General features: G+C 41.8%; 1 protein-coding gene across 1 annotated transcript; it reads left to right on the forward strand.

The window, feature by feature from the left end:
* The first annotated feature begins 678 nt into the window (after positions 1–678).
* arsh (arylsulfatase H) lies at positions 679–10,491 on the forward strand. The gene is made up of 10 exons (XM_063213284.1): positions 679–964; positions 1,062–1,217; positions 2,171–2,292; positions 2,911–3,033; positions 3,606–4,026; positions 4,291–4,427; positions 5,464–5,598; positions 7,843–8,005; positions 8,327–8,448; positions 8,803–10,491. Exons 1-10 carry the CDS (start codon positions 945–947, stop codon positions 9,183–9,185), a joined length of 1,782 nt encoding a protein of 593 aa, XP_063069354.1. The 5' UTR covers positions 679–944; the 3' UTR covers positions 9,186–10,491.
* The last annotated feature ends 9,567 nt before the right edge of the window (positions 10,492–20,058 follow it).

Here is a 20,058-nt window from a genome sequence, read left to right on the forward strand (position 1 = left end):
TTGACTATATTGGTTGGGGGCCCTCTCAGATGACTCCCCAGGCCCAGCCAAAGCTGTCAGAGGCCCTGAGATCACCTATGGCCGGCCTGCTGATATTCAAGGTCTACATTATATACTCAGCAAAGTTGAATTTTCAAGAATTTGTTTGTACAGACAATTTCTGAGTTTCCAAAGATAGATAGATGTCAATTCTGCTATTTGTTTTAAACACTAGGCCTATACATTTCCTCACTTTCTATTTTAATTACTTTTCTTGCTTTGAAATAGAATGTGCAGTGTCCCCAATGCATTTTTGCTCATTAAAGTATAATTTATTTGAATAATTTTGACATTTACGCACCTTTGTAAAGACACTTCTATTATTTTTAACATAATTGTAGGCAGTATGATAACATGATATTCACTTGATAGCAAATGAGACATACGAGACATCATAATACACTACAATAGGCTTTTAAAACAATTCAATTTAGTTCAAAGACCTTTTAGTCAGCAAGACAGATTTATTTATTTTTTTTGCAATATAAGAGCCAGCAAGACAGATGCTACTGTTTGCATTCAGATGATGTCGTCAGAAGAAGCGTGCAGCTTTATCAAGAAATACGGTAAAACGGACATAAGAGTGCTTTGTATAATGATTTGCTACGTAAGCGGTCTTTCCTTGGTTTGAGATGCAGCGTGAAGCCATGGGAAAGATTCGGTGATACAGACTGAAGTGATAAAATGCTGATAACTGGCGATACAGTGTTGACAATTGACTGAATAGGCTAGTTCTAGTTACGACATGGTAAGATGAATACACGCTCTAGTTCTGTCTTCTTACTGACCTATACGGAAGTCTGGCCAAAGTCCTCTAGTTCTAAACAAAAACACTATTAAACAACAGTCCGTGCACATCGTGTTGACATTCTTTTGCAGCTGTTAATGTAAGACTGAATGCTTCAATGGAGCGTCCATGCCTCTGGTAAGTAATGTGAAGAAATAAAATAAAATGCAATGCTTGGCCTGCAAGAACAAATTGTACAAAACTAATTGTAATGTCTAAATTGCACACCACAAAGGAAACTTACACCAGGACTCCTTATCCTTATTGCTTCTGTGAAATGCTGCGCTGGGCTGAAGAATGATGACCTTGGGATGAAACCTAACTTTGTTCTGATAATGGTTGACGACCTGGGTATTGGAGACATTGGCTGCTTTGGGAATGACACAATCAGGTACGCGTTTGTGATAAAAAATAAAAATAAAAAGAAAGGAAAGAAAGAAAGAAAGAACGACTCGTAGGCTATGTGTTAAGTAAAATAAGTCATTTGGTATAGGCCTACCTGTCACAAATGTCATGTTCACACTTCTGGCCCTCAGGTCCGGATTAACGCACAGGCTAGGCTGCAGCCTAGGGCCCCCCCACCTGCCAGTCCCCCCTCTCAATTGGTCAAAGTAGGGCAACAAATCAATAGAATTTCCACAAGATACACAATTTTAGTAGTGTCTGATGTTGAGTTTAGTAGTGTCTGATGTTGAGTTTGAGTTGTCAATCTTGTTAATATTCATTCCTGAATCCTGGCTCGAAATTCTGACGCCGTCTTTCTAATTTTATTGTGGAATTTGTACTCTGCGGGGGGCGACAGCAACCTATAGCCTAGGGGCCTCATACCGTCTTAATCTAGCCCTGTTGGCACTTTATGACTCGTTAATTAATGATTTATTATGACTTATTAGTTATTGTTATTAAGGTTATATAAATAATAAATTATTTTTAACAAGAAATGTGTGAGTACATGCACAAATGTAAGTTTTTATACAGACATTAATTAGGCTTGTATTGATAACAAGAGGAACTAAAACCTTTGTGTTGTACTGCCTGCTTTAGTAGTAGTTTAGTTTTTACACAGTTGTCAAAAATGCCCCTGACATTTGCCGTTTAAAATCATCTCAATATTTGAATCTTAGGCCTACTGTCCAAACACACACACACATACACACACACACACGCACACACACACACACACACATACACACACACACACGCACACCCTTTCTTTCCTTTCCTGACTGTTAACACCCCCCGGAACTTTTGAACAACTATATGTTTTACTAAAGTGACTATTTGTACTGTATGTGGCCAATAAACTATCCTTAATCCATGGTCCTTCACTTGTCCACCTCACAGGACCCCGAACATTGACAAACTGGCGCTTGATGGGGTGAAACTGACTCAACACATTGCAGCAGCACCATTGTGCACCCCCAGCAGAGCTGCATTCATGACAGGACGTTACGCCCTGCGTTCAGGTATGGGCCTACAAATGATTTGAAGGTGCACACTGTGTAATCATTTGAGTAGTTCATTTCCAGAATTCATGTTGTCCATTCACAAATGTTTGCAGTTTTAATACTGGGTTAGCATAAAAAAACTGCAAGAATTTCATCCGGGAGTGCGGCTTTTTTTTACTAAACATGAACTTTGCTGTTTGCTCGCACCCAAAGACCTTGTGAGAAACAGTTGGGAGTTGAGCGCACTTTCTCTAAAAAGACCATTCATAAATGTTACCTTTTTAACAAATACTTACCACCACCATTAGATTCTAAGTATTCATTATGACTGGGAAAATTGCATTTTACATACATGAAAAGGGGGATCTTCTCCATGGTCCGCAATTTTGAATTTCCATTTTTAGCTGAAAAACATACCGTCCTTTGCTCATACTAGTAAATATCGGTTCATTATTCATTAATATTCATTAAATGATCAAATTTGGCAATAGGCAGCACAGTTTCAATGAGCAACATAGTTGCAATACCTACTCTGGCCACAATCTGGTGCACCTTTAAAGAAAATTATTGGGAAGTTTTTGTCCTATAATAGCCTACCGATGTCTTCTTGCTTTCACTTTGTTGGTATGTTGTCAGGGCTTGGGGCTACGGGGAGAGTGCAGGTTATCCTTTTTTTGGGCGGCTCCGGCGGACTCCCTCCCACGGAGACAACTTTTGCCAAACTCCTGCAGAAAGAGGGCTACACGACTGGTATTGTTGGTATGTACTTTCTTTTTTTTTCTTTCTTTCTTTCTTTCTTTCTTTCTTGTATGTAAGGTGCAAGGTTCCGCAAAGCAATCCAAAAGTCCATTGAAAGGGACTTTACACACACCACCATATATGCTGATGCAAAATTAAAGATTTTTAATGCACAATAATAATAATAATAATTGTATTTGTATAGCACTGTATCATACAAGGCATGCAACTCAAAGTGCTTAACAAATGGGAAAAAACATCATTGTTAGAGATGGATTTAAAAGGAGAAGTAGAGAGGAGAGACAGAAACAGCAAGAAGACAGAGGAAGAAGACCTAGATAGAGATTGTAGAGTCATAAGGTCCACGTTGGTTGGGCCCAGGATTCTTAGAGGAGTAAGGTCCACAGTGGCTGGGTCCAGCATAAGTCATAGATAGTCACACTGAATTATAGCCAACTAAAGAAAGTGCTATTCAGTGAAGTGCAAAATGTTTTAGGTCCCTCAGACCTTCATCAATGCAAACATTTCAAACAAAAGCCACAGCCTTTTCTTTTTGCGATAGTCGACAAATGTTCTTCTTTACCTCTTGACAGGGAAATGGCACTTGGGGGTAAATTGTGAGAGCAGGAGTGACCACTGCCACCATCCCAACAACCATGGATTTGACTACTTCTATGGCCTTCCCTTTACCCTCTTCAACGACTGCAAGGGCGGAGAGGGTTCAGATGTGTTAGTTGACGTACAAATGAAGCTGCGGGATCTGACAGTGCTCGCTGGTCTGGCTGTGTTCACTGTGGTTTTCGTACGTGTCGTTGGCCTGTTTGAGGTCAGTGGAAAAGTGATTGTGTCACTGGCTGTGCTCTGGGTGCTGGCTTTCGGGGTGTGGTACATGCCGTTTCGGCTCCACACCTGGAACTGTATCATCATGAGGAACCAAGAGGTGGTGGAGCAGCCTATGGTTCTCGAAACGCTAACCGAGCGCCTCATCAAAGAAGCTGAGCAGTTCGTCGAAACGTAAGCATTTGCCAAGTGCCTTTTCATTTCATAGTGCCCCATAATATGCGTCTTACCACCAGTTTCATGCTGCAATAGTCATTGAAAGGTTAATGACCATAGTACTACTATACTATGACATAACAGAGGGCCTCAAGTAATGCACTATGACTCTGTCATTCTTTGCCATTCTGGGAACAGCAAATGTATAACGCTGTGTTTTAATGGGTTAATTTTTCGAGATCACAGTCTTTGTAGACACATCCCTGTTGTCTCTCATCACAGGAACCAGCACAAGCCCTTCATGCTCTTTCTGTCACTTGCACATGTGCACACCCCACTCTTCATATCCAAAGACTTTGCGGGAAAGAGCAAGCATGGGCTCTACGGGGATAATGTTGAGGAGGTGGACTGGATGGTTGGTAAGTTTGCTTTCGATGCATGGGTAAAAACAAGCCAGATCGAATTATTACATATATCTGTAGTGGTAATACATAGGGGTGGGTATTGGCACTAGAGCTTACGGTGTGTACTACAGCACTATGGCAGTGCACAGAATTGGTCATTGCCATTCGGGTAACAGCTAATTTATAACAGGATAGTGTCTTAAGGGGTTTTAAGCATTTTAACATCAAGGACAGAACTTCCTTCACAGCAGAAATATAACCTAGCAAAGAGAGATATCCTCCGCACTCCTGCACTTCACAATCTGGTGCGTCTCGGGAAAGGACTTGGTAAATGCAGGGGAAGAAAGGAATCACCGGAGCATCTTGAGATGTGGAAAATAACTTGTTTTTTTGGGCAAGCGCCAAGACTAACGTTTCGACGTTCACACGTCTTCTTCAGAGTCAATATGGCAAACCTGGGTAGGTGGTGCCAATGACAGAGGCTGCACTCCAAAAACAAAAAACAAAGATAAAGAAACAAATTTGTTTCTTTATCTTTGTTTTTTGTTTTTGGAGTGCAGCCTCTGTCATTGGCACCCTTGGGTGATTGCAGTCACCACCCCCCTACGCACCTGTCAGGTGCTTCTGAAAGTTTTTTTAAGCACCACCTACCCAGGTTTGCCATATTGACTCTGAAGAAGACGTGTGAACGTCGAAACGTTAGTCTTGGCGCTTGCCCAATAAAACAAGTTATTTTCCACATCTGAAGATGCTCCGGTGATTCCTTTCTTCCCCTGCAGAAATATAACCTACTCTGCTGAACCAAATGAACCAGTGACAAATAGAATTTTATTTTTATTAAATAATCAATAGTTATGAATCGATGCAGTATATCATGAAAATAAGTATCGCGACGCATTTTCATGACAGTTTTTTTGCACACCCCTAGTAATACATGTAGAATTGGTTTATGTACAGTATGTGATTCACATGTCCTCAAACTATATTGCTGGAAAAGGCCATAGAATCATTCACTGCTCAGCTAGACTCTTGTTTTTGTCCTCTCTAAAAGGGCGGATGGTGGATGCCATTGAAAGACTTCACCTCTCAGACAGGACGTTGATGTACTTCACATCAGACCATGGGGGATTCATAGAGGACTCTGATGCCCGTGGACAGAAGGGTGGCTGGAATGGAATTTATAGAGGTAATGTGAAGTGAAAGCCCACCTTTTGGAAATTCCAACACCCATTGTCAGTGTGACACAGCACACTGCACACAACAAAAGTGTATATATGCCTCACCCGTGCAAGGCGGTGCCCCAAGGGAGCAGTGAGGCGGGATGGTACCATCCTCAGGGTACCTCAGTCATGGAGGAGGATGCACTGCTACCAGAGCACTGGTTAATTACTCCTCCCTTCAACCTGGCGGGTCGGGAGTCCAACCGTCAACCATTGAGATTCAACTCTGGCGCCTTAACCAGTTACCCATGACTGCCCATAATGTATGTTTGTGTCTTCAGTAACTAGTTTCAGTCTGTCACATACGTATAGTGTGAGCCAAAAGAGCGTCAGTAATATTTGATGGCGTCGCCTCATAAGACACGCTGTTCCACCAAAGGAATGCTGTAATAGTCATTTGAAAGACTTAACTGCCATAGCACTACTATTACAGTACACAGAGTCTTTATAAGTCACACATTACGACTTGGTCGTTGCCATTCTGGTAACTGCAAGTGTATAACAGGGGCTGTGTCAATAGATTAAGGTGGTCCCACAGCTGATTATATTGCATTTTAAACTAAACTAGGAAATGTGACTAAGACTATGCAATATTTTTAAACCTATCAATCATCTTCACAAGTCTGCCGATGCTTAATATGGGCGGAGAAAGACTATCTTGACCGCTTCTGGTGTCTGTTGGCCAAAACCTCTCTTCCAAAACTTGGTGTAGTTACTCTTACAAAGTCTGGAACATGGTGAGAAGCAAGATTGCAGGATTTTGGCTGAGACACAAGACTGGCTGGAGATTAAGTCATTTCTATGAGATAAGTTGTGTAAACACGACAGACTTTGTATATTCTCAAATGGATTTTTTTTGCATTGACATCACCGTATTCACCCCTAATATCTCAAATTCACAAGAAAATTCTATCTATCTGTGTCGTCTTCAAACTCTGTTTTTTGTGTTACAAGCTTTTCAGGTCGTTTGGTGTCTTGTAAAATGCACGGTGCCTGATTCCACATTTGTAGAGTAAGTCCTTCAGACCAGCCCCCATCCCCCAACGTAAAGTAAGGACTGGGCAGCTCCTCCAGACTTTTCTCTGTGTCTGCAGTGCAGCTCAGTGGGGTATCCCATAATAGGTGCTTTATGTCCTCCCTGCACACTGCTAGCAGTGTTTGTCCCATCAGGCCTCTGAATTAATGGACCCAGACAGGGCTGGACTGGGATCGGAAACTGGCCCTGGCATTTTTAGCAGATACTAGTCCCTCAACCCCGTCCCCACACTAAAATTATGATGGGCACAACTACAGTCCACTGTACATTATGGATGCACCGATGGACCGCCCCATCTAAAACGTGGGCGGTTCTCTGAGGGAAAGTTTGAAACAAACAAACAAACAAAAAACAAAATGCCGGGAAAATGCCCTGTATGCCAGATTACCAGTCCAGCCCTGGACCCTGAACATCTCCTTGAAGTATGCCTTGACAGCTTGGGACTCCGCATAATGGGTTGTAGCTTTATATATGTTTTTCCATTTGGAAGGATTGACTTCTTTGTTAGTTTTTTTGTTGGGTTTTTTTTTCTTTCTTTTCTTTAAAGGTGCATTGTGTAATATTTTTAGCTGTTTATTTCCAGAATGTATCCTGCCCATTCATAAATGTTACCTTTTTCACAAGTACTCACCATCACCATCAAATTCTAAGTGACTGGAAAAATTACACTTTTCATACATGAAAAGGTGGATCTTCTCCATGTCTGCCATTTCAGTTTCCAGTGATATTCATTTTTGCAGCAAAACTCACTGTACTTTGGTCATACTAGTAAATAAATATTAGTTTAGTACTTAGTAGATATTCATGCAAAATGCCAATTTGGCTATGGGCAGCACTGTACTTTGGTCATACTAGGCAATATTAGTTCATTATTTTGTAAATATTCATGAAAAGGTCAAATTTGGCAGTAGACAGCACAGTTTAGATGAGCAGCATAGGTTCAGTACCTACTCTGGCCACCATCCTACACAGTGCACCTTTACATGAGAGGCACGTTTTGACTGCTGCTCTGCTCTTCTGTTATTGGTTCATCACTGGTTCTTGTCCTGTCTTGCACTTTAATGTCAGACTGTAAATGTCAGTCCTGTGTATTTCTGTGTCCTCGCATGGCATGTAGAGAGAAACATAATTTCAGGAGTAAACTGACACGAAAAGCTGACTTGACTTCTCCTAGGTGGGAAAGCCATGGGTGGCTGGGAGGGGGGAATCCGTGTGCCCGGAATATTCCGCTGGCCAGGACGGCTGGCTGCTGGAAAGGTGATTGACGAGCCAACCAGCCTCATGGATGTTTATCCCACACTGGTGAACCTCGCTGGAGCACATCTCCCCAAGGACAGGTGGGGCAGACACAGTATTTACAAATATTATTATAATTGTGTAATTACATGGTTGTCTACACAATGAGTTAAGTAGTGGTTGATTGATGACAATGTGTTTACGTAGATTTTAAATGCTTGGCATATAATTCTACTGCCATAGGTGATACTGGTTTAGCTATAATGACTTTTTGTGCTTGTTTGATCAAATAAGGGAAAGAGTTTTTACTTTTGTAGGATGGAGATTTCCAACTCTGCCATTTAAATTGGGCCTCATGGATAAAACTGCAAGAATGTACAAACTGAACAGTGTTTGATCTTTATTTTGTGTTCCCATTTCAGAATCCTTGACGGGCACGATCTGATGCCACTGCTGGAGGGCAGAACGGAGCGCTCTGAACACGAGTTCATGTTCCATTACTGTGGACAGTACCTGAATGCTGTGCGTTGGCATCCTCCAGGCAGTATGTGTCATATACATATACTATTCATACATATCCCTATTGTCATGCTACAAATGTCAATGTTGTACCAGAGAGAGTAGAGAGAGAGAGGTTCCATTGCCCCATTGTTTCCGGGTTCTATTATTGGGGGGGGGGGGGAATCCCCCTTTAGGCAGACCTAGGCAGACCTGAGGACTGTTCTATTCAATGCTAGGAGCATTATGACACGCCCCTTTAGGCAGACCGGAACCTGGTCATGTTAGGTGCCCATAGAAACCTATTATGTTGGCATATCTCTATACTTAAATAATCTCTGGTTGTACTGCCACAGATGTGCCACAAAACGGTGTTCTGTCCCCCTTCTGTTCTCCATAGGCGCTGCTGTCTTCAAAGTGCACTTTTTCACCCCCAACTTCTCCCCACCTGGAGCCGGCGGTTGCTATGACATCGGAATCTGCATGTGTCACGAAGAATTTGTCACCTACCACGACCCGCCGCTGATGTTTGATCTAGCCGCGGACCCGTCTGAAGGCAATCCTCTCACCGTCGACACTGAGCCCCGCTACGCGGAGGTGCTGCAGAGGATCAGTGCAGCGGTGGAGGAGCACAGTGGCACCCTGCAGCCCGCCGCCCCGAACCAGCTCTCCTGGGAGAACGTGCTGTGGCGGCCGTGGCTGCAGCCCTGCTGTGGCACCTTCCCATTCTGCTCCTGTGCGGAGGGGAACACAAGCTCAGCTGCGGCTGCAACCGCAGCATGACTGTAGTCCTGCAGTAGGGCATGGATGGGTGCAGTGGTGTAGTCTACTTTTTTAAAGTGGGTATACTGTATATTTCAGTATTTTTGTAGTGGGTACTGTATATTGAGCTATACTAAACCCTGAATCAATCACTATTAGGTGGGTATACTGTGTACACCTGTGTTCTACGTAGACTACACCACTGGATGGGTGGCTTGCTTTCATTCCGTATGTATCCCGGCATTCGTCATTTGAAAGTCATTGAGGATTGAAGGCTGTAGTATTCGTCAGGAGGTAGATTGTAAATCGCTATTGATTTATTCATCAAGTGAATCGGGTCAAGTCAAGACACTGAAAAATATACAGAGAGACTAACATTTCCGTTACATTCCAAGTAAAAACCAACATAACACAGTGCCTTACATGTTAAGACTTAAATATATTGAAATGTTATATTGTAAGGAGAATTTAACCATACAACTTTACTGTCAGTGTTATTATCCCAGCTTCAAAGTGTAAGCTTACAATGTGATAATGCCTCCACTCTGGTGCATATACTGTACACTAGAAGGCTGGTTGAAAGAAGAAATGTGAAAGTTACCTAGCTGACCAGGTGGAGGCAGTGTTGTCCAGCTGAAAATACTTGCCCACTCCACTCCATCTGAACTGTCTCTGTCACCCTCTTGAACACCTCCCTTTGTTTTGTTTTGTTTTTATTTTGGTTTTTAAAATTTACTTGATTTTTGGATGTAATAAGGGAACATCTTTGTGAATGGTGATAGATCAATGTGAATTTGAAAAGCTGTTCAGCAGTAAAGGGTGTAATGTTTACCCTGTCTTCCAACTTGCCAGGGCCTAGACATGCTGTGAAATTGTTGTGTTATAATGAGCGAAAATTATCAATTAGAATTTTTTACCCGCATATTCCCCGAATTATAGTCGATAACACAGTTCAAAATGGTGCATGGATAACGCCCCCATTTTTTGTGCAAACCAATGTACAATTGCCAATGTACACAGCCAAGTGGAATGACTTAATGTTCAGTGCATTAGAAATCAGATGGAGGTTTATGACCAGGCAACATAAATGGTCACCTAAAAAAGTTACACGTTGGATCTTTACGAAATTTTAAGATACACTGTATGTATATCACCTTTTCAAAGACCTTTGAATGGTTGAATGAGGAATGGTTGTAAGAATTGAGGAGCAACTGAAAGCTGTTGTTTTTTTATCATGGGACCACAAACAGTTTAAACCTACATTATCTGGTCTTTGAACCTTGAGGCCAACATTCATGTTGTCTACTGTAAAATGTGTTTTTAAAATTAATAAATCCAAATATGTAATCATACAAACATGTTCATTTCATGGCTAATGTTGTCACCACCAGAGGGCGCAACACTCAATCTGATCAATGTAATGAGCAAGAGGAAATCAACAAAATTCACCAAGGCCTGGATAGATTTCAAACATAGGCCTAGTATAGTTCTGCATGTTTTAGACTCAAAGCTTCACCTTCTAATCCTTCATTATGATGCTATGAATGTGTCAAAAAAACATCAAATTTTGCTTCCTCCTTTTGAGGTGTAATGTAGGATTTATCACAGGTGCCATCGGTTTCCTTTGTTGTGATCCTAACCAGATGCATAGACGCTGTTGCTTTTATCATATACTCAAGTCATCCACAGCTGTGCGGGACGATATAGTGCTGTATTGCCCCCAGGTGGGGAGGAAAGCCTCCTGTCTGCCACTAAGCCCCCCCTGTCAATGTCTTGTCAGCTTCACCACCGGGCAATAGTCCAGCTCCAGTCCCTGAGGAGTCAAAAAAAGGCTGTGAAGTAGGCTAGTCTGGCGGCGGGTCGGGTCTGCCTAGTAGGAAATGCTCTGTATAGAGTTAGCACCCATATGGCAGTGTGCTGCAGGCCAGGGGCGGATCTAGCCATTTTGGGGCCCTGAACCAAATGTAAACACAGGGCCCTCAAAAGTCATTCTTTTTTTGGGGCTATTTTTTGGGGGGGCTTTACTCTTCACAGGACAGCGAAGGACAGACGGGAAACGAGAGGAGAGAGAGAGACAAGGAGGGATTAGCAAATGACCCAGGCCGGAATCGAACTCGGGTCGCCAGCATAGTAACCCTGTGGCCCACGGCAGGGCCCAAAAGCCATTCTTTAAACAAGTCACAGATTGGTATGGAAGGAGTGAGGCTGCTATTTTAGTGTTTTGTCTCATATAGATCTTCAATTATTAAGATCACTACTTTGTGTGTGTGTGTGTGTGTGTGTGTGTGTTTGTGTTTACCGCTACTGTTGTAATAGTTGGCGTCCCCTATGGCCGGGGGCCCTAGGCAATTGCCTAGGTTTGCCTAATGTAAAGCCCGTCTCTGGCTGCGGCAGCCGGCAGGGCTTGCACTGGGAGGGAGGCTGGAGGTGCCCACAGACACACAGTTGGCCAGATGGAACCCATCTTGATTCTTGACTGGAAGTGAGCAGCAACACTTAGGCTTGGCAAACAATGCTTCCATCTGCAAGTTACCATAGACAGCATGAAATTGAATGGAACCAATGTTTGAATTCAATCAAGCCAAGATGCCTAGTGATTATTATTAAGGTGCTTCTCTGATGACTTATGCTAGCTATGATATTTACTGTTGATACTGTTGATTCTCACTTGAATGTATTTATGGTAATTATGGTAATCATCAACAATTTTAGAGAAAATGAAAAAGTGTAGCCAACAATGCCAACAAAAATGTTTTACAGTATTTCAGGACATTGGACTTTTTCTATATAGTGTTGCTTGCATAACACAATGAAGTGTGTCTGCACACATCGTTTTTAGCATTGCAGTTCATTGTGACATTTGGGATTAATCTTACTGGGTCATTTTGCTGATAAAAGCAAAAAAAAAGAAAATGTGCTAGCGCTTTGGCAATGCTGTAACTTGTGCTACTAGAAAGTCCAAATGGTGAAGTAAAAAATGAGATTGTTTTGCCATGCAGGGCATTTTGTACAGCCTGTGACGTATGTGGTGGTTTTAATGGTTTTTGTGTAAATGTGTAAGGAAATGGCTACCATACACACCCGGATCCTGACGTGCGTATACATTAAAACACAAACATAAGGCCGCTTGTTGACCAGAAGTACCAGAACGATGTGTCATAGCACTACCAGGAGAGAGGCTGGTTCTGGCTGGCTGCCTTTTACACGGCCGTAAAAGAGCACAATATTTCATTTCTGAATAGTTGTTTGTTGGGGAAAAATTCTGGAGCCAGTATATGGTGGCCTTCTCTTCAAAGGGATAAGAATGCTTCTTGTTTGTTCATTCTCACAGGCAATGTGGATGTGGATTTCTGGAGAGTTTTAATTAATTCCCAGTGTTTTAATATTGATAGGCAAGTGGTGAGTCATAAATATGTAAGCATTTTTAAATATACAGTGTTGTGCATTTGATTTTGAGTTTGAGCATAAACACAGTGAAGTCATGAAAGTGGACAAGAACAATTGTGGTTGATGTACAGACGGTTTCCACTCATTCTTGTTAAGGATTGCTTTTGAAAATAAAAAGGTTAAGAAAGGGGTCATACCATGGGTTACGTTAAAATACATCTCAGCAAATGCAGCATGACACTTGCTAAGCTTTGATGACTACCATCTTTTGCTGCAGTGCAGATCCTGTCACTTGTGGATAAACATGGCATCCTCTCTCTCCATCACTAGAGGCCCAGCAGCATCAGCATGACATGCGCTTTACATTAAGATCTAAATAATGTCCTCGGACATGACATGAGTGGTGAAAAGAGATAAACGTAAGCCATTGAGCAGTATTCAAGTTACATACAATATACAGTGGTGTAGTCTACTTTTTTATGGTGGGTATACTGTATATTTGAGCAGTTTTTGAAGTGGGTATACTTTATATACTGTATTTGTGCCATTGAAAACAATGGATCAATCAATTTTAAGTGGGTATACTGAAATCCCTGAAATTTAGAAGTGGGTATACTCCGTATACCCGCGTTCTACGTAGACTACACCACTGACAATATATACTGTATATATATATATGATGGTCATGTGCATTGTGCTTGAAGGGGAACATGCCACTGGTTTGTTATGTGCTTAATATTCTCTGGATGTAGCAAAAGCAAGATACTGCACATTTGCAGGGGTTTGGCATGAGAGAAGCTCTGTGTCTACACTTTGAGTAGTGCAGTGGACTGCACTATGGTTGGCCCAATATACATGTAATGAAAAACATTCTGTGTCCCACATGTAATGCAGAAAACAAATGCTCAACTGTAACCCTCCTCTTTACAAAGACGCCAGAAGTTGGGACATTCTCCTGACATACATTTATGATGACATCAGAGGCGGACATTACATTCAGGCAAACCAAGGCAATTGCCTAGGGCCCTGACCAAATCTGCCCTCCATAGGGGCCCCCAACTTTCACACCAGCTTTCACACCATGCTTACATCCTCTTCAGAGGGTGCAAATCTAAGATAAATCGGAGGTAAGACCAATTAGAGGTTACCCTTGTTTTGTGTATGTGTTTAAAGAATACCTTTTGAGGACTCCATGTTTATATTTTGCCTAGGGCCCCAAAATAGCTAGATCCACCCCTGGATGGCATGAAATTCATTCATGATATTCCTGTGGCTCATACAGGTTGTCAATTTAACTTTTGTACGTCCTACACAATATCTCTGACATTGCTCAAAATTGATCCAATCTTCTATTTGAAAACAGAATGTTTCCATTTATTGTAAAATCAGATCTGGCGTCTTACGTTGTCATGAACAGTGGACAAAAAAAGTATAATTCTCCATCTTCTATCATAAATAACTCTTTATCACTACATAAACGTTCTGCTCTTGTATGCCGTCCAAATGTAGGCGTACTAGCCTACTTTTCGGTCTGAAATCTAATCACTGGAAAATTGTGTCCTGCTCCTTATCAAGCGATGTAATTAAAACTGTCAGTGCAATGGTATGCCATTTGGGTTGTAAATGTGGAGTCATTTTGAGGTGGTTTCTTTTTCAGTCCTACAGTAATTATTGTCCTAATTAGACCGTGCGTATATATCTCCACGAAAACTTGCAAAAGGTTATGTCACTTTTGCCACATCTGTGGACTACACATTAAAAAGTTATCCAATCAATACGCAATATGCTACTTTTTTCCCCACAGAACAAAGACAACGTCATATGCCAAGATTCTGCCTGTGATAATACTCTCTCTTGGATAGCGCTCTCTGTTTTGAAGTGGACATTTCCTGGCACGGTTTCTGATAATCCGACGGTTCATTTAACCTCCCCTACATTTCACTTAAGTGTTTTAGTGGTTGTAATTTTCTTTGACTCTAACACATGTGCTCTAGGAAAAATGAAAAAAGAAAAGAAAAAAAACACCTCATCACCAAGGGCTATGCCGACCCTTCACTTCAGACCGGCTGCAGGTCTTAAGTGCAAGTGCAAGCACATGACGTGAAAACATGATTTATTAAACTCTATGGTGCTAGTAGCTCCCTCGTACCCCTGTGAGCACTTGAATGTCTCGCCCACCAAATACCATCCACACAGCAATGAAGGCACGTCAGTATACCGTCTTGCGATGTACGTAAGGCCTGATCTCAGTGGAAAGGCTTACGTACCCGTACACCATTGCCATATGCATCACCCTGCAGTTTACTTCAGTGATGAGAGAGAGAGCACTTGATTTAGAATATGTCTGGCCCATTCCAAAGTTTACATCTACCTCATGGCGATACGCTGTCTGCTAATCAGATCAGAAGCACCCTGCCCATTGCATTTAATTTAGGTCTGTGGTATACCTCAATGTACAGTATAAACGAATAATTTTGCTATTTATTTGCTATCAATTAAGAGTGGTCAATAATAGCGGAACACTTAATTGAAGATCCATTATTGTGATTTCTGGGTAACTTTGAATCTGTGCATGTAGAGATACAGAAAAAACATACTCTTGCAGCACTAACATATTGACTCACACTTCCATAAATTAAAAACATAAATAATCTAACATCTCTATGGATAATGTGTTTTTAAGATGTTTGTGACAATCCCTGCAAGAACCATGTTTCTTGTAGTGGTGACAGCGGCTATGAGCGTAAGCACATGCGTGTACCTTCATATTTGTGTATTATTTTTGTGAAAGTCTCGGTGCATCCCTCTCTGAGCATCTTTGAACAATAAGCGTGTTGCCTCCGTGTGTGGGGATGTTTCTGCCTCCGGTGAGCATTAGTGGGGGGGCTTTCGGTGGTCTTCAGCAAGGGGCCCTTTAGCGTAACAACCCCCATCTGTTCCGCATTAGAGCGCTCCTCATGAAGGGGATGTGGACAGAGCTGGACTGGCCATCTGGCATAGCAGGCATTTCCCGGTGGGCCCTGCACGCTTGTGGGTCGTGGGCCCCTATTTTCAGAAATGGAAAAAATATGATTGTTTTTATAATAATTATTAAATATATATATATATATATATATATATATATGCCCCACGAGGGTGTGGGGTCCACCAGAGAGTCAGTTCTGCGTTGCTTATTATGAGGGGGGGCCCTTTAATCTAAAAGTGCCTGGGCCCTATTTCACCCCCAGTCCAGCCCTGGATGTGGAGGGTGCCTGCAAATACCTGACACTGGAGTGGCTCAAAACAAGCTGACTCGACTCGGACAGGAAGACCGCAGTCGGCCCGATAGGCAGTAACCAATTCAGCTGTGTGGCAGTGCAAGAGAAGTCAGTGTAAAACCCTGCTGAAATGCACAACACACACACACACACATACACACAGGCATGCTCATGCGTACACACACACACACACACACACACACACACACACACACACACACACACACACACACACACACACACACACACACACACACACACACACACACACACACTGTCCCTGACTCTCCCCCCAAGCAAGAATGATGACATCATACTGTACAATACAATATGTATATAACCTATGTCTTTTGGTTCTGTTGGTAAAATATTAGTATGCAGCACGTCACATCTGTTTGTAGTTGTGCTCAAAACAGCTGTGAGCCATTTATTACAAAACATAAAGCTAAAGTGTTAATGTCGACTCAACCTCCCTCACCACTTTTTAGTCACCAAAGAGCAACACTAGCACTCAGAGGAAAGATTATTATTTTTAAAGTATATCATTTAAATTGATTATTTTGTAACGTTCAAGTACCTCTTAATTGACCCAGAGCTCTGTCTACTATGCACAAAATGAGGGAAATGTTTACTTCTTGAATTTGTCTGGACTTAATCGTGTGCCATATGTTTACTCAGAGGACAGACAGAACTGAGGCCCTGTAGCAAGACTGTATTTCACTTTAAAGGAAAATGAGAACTGTAAGAGTGCAGGGATACCCTCAAAAATGCCCTCATAAAAGGCAGCAGGAAATGCGCAGGCCTGGTGACAATTAGAAATAATTACAATTTGTATCTGCTCAAAACAACATCTTGCGACTTTTTCACTTCTCTGTCCGTCTAGTGTCTGCTCCTTTTTAGTGTACACATCATACCACATGTTGTTGGGGATAGCATGCATGCACCAAACGATTTGTCACAGTCATTTGCATTGTATTTTTTTCATTTGTCATTGCTGTTTGATAGCATTTTTTTTTTTTAAATCTTTTAGACGTTTCAAATGGATTTCCACATACGTATACCAACACCTTACATCGAAGGCCAGTAAACGGGTCACGAGAAGTTGAGCTACACGCTGTGGAGAAAACAATCTTTCAGAAGTTTGTACTTGGGCTTACAAAGAAGCTTTCAATAGCACCCCAAAAACCATTAATCCCAACTTGGCACCGAATGCAGCCATGTTGGTTTATTCTATCTTTGGCTTTGGTTTGTTCTTTTGCTTCACAATAATGAAAAAAGGACTTTGAATGGATCAAAGCTGGATCTGTTGCTTTTCACACACACACACTTGCACACACAAAACAAAATGGTGTGTTATGTATGCTAGGCCTATTCCTATATTTCTGCCATGTTTTTCGCCTCAGTGACTCAACTGCTCATCTCATAATAATCCTGCATCACTGGAGCTATGAAGTGAAGGGGCATTTCATTTTGTACAAGCAGCAGTGAGTTGAAATAGATTATTATTACATGATGACAATGTACACCTTACTTTGTCTACTTAAACGGACATTGGACATTAAACGTACATTAAACATACATTAAACTTTTCATTTCTATGCTAAATTATTCTAGCCCATTCCTTGTTTATATATCTCATAAAAAGACTAACATGTGTTTGCGCAGCATGGGGTTCTCATGGTGACATAAATTGAAGGCATGAAGGAGAATAAGCCGATTTCAAAGCCTTTGCATTCACTTTATTCATAGTTTTTGCATTCTGCACTGCTCTGTGCTTCCCAAGAGTTGCACTCTATTCACCTCTCCTTCAGGTGCTTATACACAACCTAACAAAACATTGCACATTTATTCTCAAGCTGGACATACATTCGAAAAAAAACATGAATATAATTCATGAGCTGTTCAAATCTGTCTTCCTGTAATCAATCAGGACTTCACCTATGCTTTAGTGTTACCGACACATGTATTTGTCCTTTGAATAAGACCTTGGGAAAATATTTGATTTACCATACCAAGAACAGAAGGGGAAATTGAATGCCACCGGTGGAAAAGTAGAGCAAACAAGACATCAAGATTGCAGACAAATTCCTTGAGGAAACACAGGCAGATGACACAAACACATTGGACACATCACCTCTTCCACTATTTCACAAGAAATAGCTGTAATCTTTGACACAAAAAGATAACCACACAAACCACTGTTTTACAAACTGGTCCTAAAAGGAAAAGGGGTAGCCTACAATCTGTACAGGGTTTCTCTCAGGAGAAATGTGTTGATAATACAGTAATTAAATCCATGTGTCTCTTAATCCGCAACATTTTACACAGACATTAACTTATTGACCTGCACCTCTAACGTCCGACAGCGTAAATTAAAACAATGTACACACTCACATACTACACAAAGAAGGCTAATGATTATTCGAAGGTGTAAATGGTAGACTCTACATGTGCAAAACACCTACTACTGTAGATGTGAATGAAGCCATCGACAGTTCTGTTGAGTCAGTAACTCAGTTCAGATCACTGTTCACATGCCAGGTCTTTGAAGTGGTCCCTTTGACCTACATTTATGAGGAAAGGTCTCATTGTACTTTGCACTTACCAAGTTGTTAAACCCTTTTTATCTGCAGATTTTTTGTCCATCTAGTGTTGGGAATTACTTTTTGTTTGAAAAAGTGTCCAATATCAGCACAGCAGTTTTGCCTTTGCAGCATGATATAACCACACTCTGTCAAGATGGAATGTCACCAATTATGACTATGAGCCACTTTTCACATTATCCTAGTACTACACATTGACAGCAATGCTATTAAATCCAAGCTCATGCTATTATGTCATGTCTTATGTGAAGTCCGCCCACAGCATGGCAGTTGGGACAGTAGGGTGTTTTTGCTAGGTACTGTATATGATAGGTAGGCCTACTGTATTTTATAATACATACAGTGCATCACTGTATAGGCCTACAGCACAACTACAGTAGAGGTGCATTGAAGTCATTTTCGCAACATATATTTTCCTTTACCTTAGTGTTTCTCAACGGGGGCGATTCAGCTCCCCAGGGGACATTGAGGAGCCCTAGGGGGGGTGTTGAGAATGATACAGCTGAGAGGGGGCAGTGCTTATTTGCCATTGAGATGCATTAGTCTATTTTATTTTTTAAGGCGGGTGTTGGGAGGATTATGATGAGGTCAAGGAGGGGTTGTTCAAAGAAGGTTGAGAACCACTGACTTTACCTGGTGTAGCCTAAGTAGTGTTTGGTGTTAATGTGTGCTATACTTGACGCATCACAGAGCGGAAATTCACTGAACCCCAGAGAAGACCAGAGGAGGAAGCCAAATAAAGAGAGGAAGGACTAAATGAAAATAGCCCGGAGATGTGTGGTGCTCTGTGTGGTCTGCTGTTGCCTCAGCTGCTTGGATGTCAGTCACAGGCATGTGTTATGGTCAGAGGCGGACATTCCATTAGGCAAACCTAGGCAATTGCCTAGGGCCCCAGCCAAATCTGTCCTCCATAGGGGCCCCAACTGTCACACCAGTTGCAGTAAACACACAAAAAAAGTAGGCTTCGTCACTTATGCAAAGTAATCGAAGATACTGTATATATGTCTCAAAACACTTAAATAGCACAAAAACACAGAATTGTATGACTATATAATGGCTTTTTAGGGCCCCATGTTGACGTTTCACCTAGGGCCCCAAAGTGGCTAGATCCGCCCCTGGTTATGGTCACATGCTGGTCAGATACAGCACAGACGAAAGAGCCTGATGATCCCCCCTCAGGTCATTCGGGTCCCCCTCCTCCTCCTCCTCTTCCCATTCACGCTCAGCTTGAGTTTAAAGCTGGCTTTCGTCCCGCCATCATCAAACGAAACAATCAGACACTGTCAACAGGACGGTGTATAATGTCACCTCCTTAAGTCGCTAAAATTCTCCTCCTAAAGGCACTGCACTCTTAGGTGAAGACACAGATATCTTTTGTTTTGTCAATTTACTGTATTTTTCTGCCATAGAGTAGGGCCTATCTGGCAACACTTTCCAAATACAGATGAAGAACTATCTCGAGATAAATGCCTTGAAAGTCATCACCCTGTGTCTTATCTATACCAGGTGGTGGGTTACATGGTTAAATCGAAAAATAATTGTATTCCCCACAGTTACTGTTGACAACATCGGAAATGTATCTTGTTGGAGTGTGATACGGCCGGGTAATGCCGCACGCTCTCTGTAGTGACATCACTTCCAGCTCTG

The sequence above is a fragment of the Engraulis encrasicolus genome, chromosome 13 (genome assembly GCF_034702125.1).
Source record: "Engraulis encrasicolus isolate BLACKSEA-1 chromosome 13, IST_EnEncr_1.0, whole genome shotgun sequence".
Taxonomy (NCBI): Eukaryota; Metazoa; Chordata; class Actinopteri; order Clupeiformes; family Engraulidae; genus Engraulis; species Engraulis encrasicolus.

Excerpts from the sequence above, each read along its gene's own strand:
- arsh (XM_063213284.1), top strand. The coding sequence starts at position 945 with ATGGAGCGTCCATGCCTCTG. Across the intron at positions 4,428-5,463 it reads GGAGGTGGACTGGATGGTTG|GGCGGATGGTGGATGCCATT; the intron begins GTAAGTTTGCTT and ends CCTCTCTAAAAG. Across the intron at positions 8,449-8,802 it reads GCGTTGGCATCCTCCAGGCA|GCGCTGCTGTCTTCAAAGTG; the intron begins GTATGTGTCATA and ends TGTTCTCCATAG.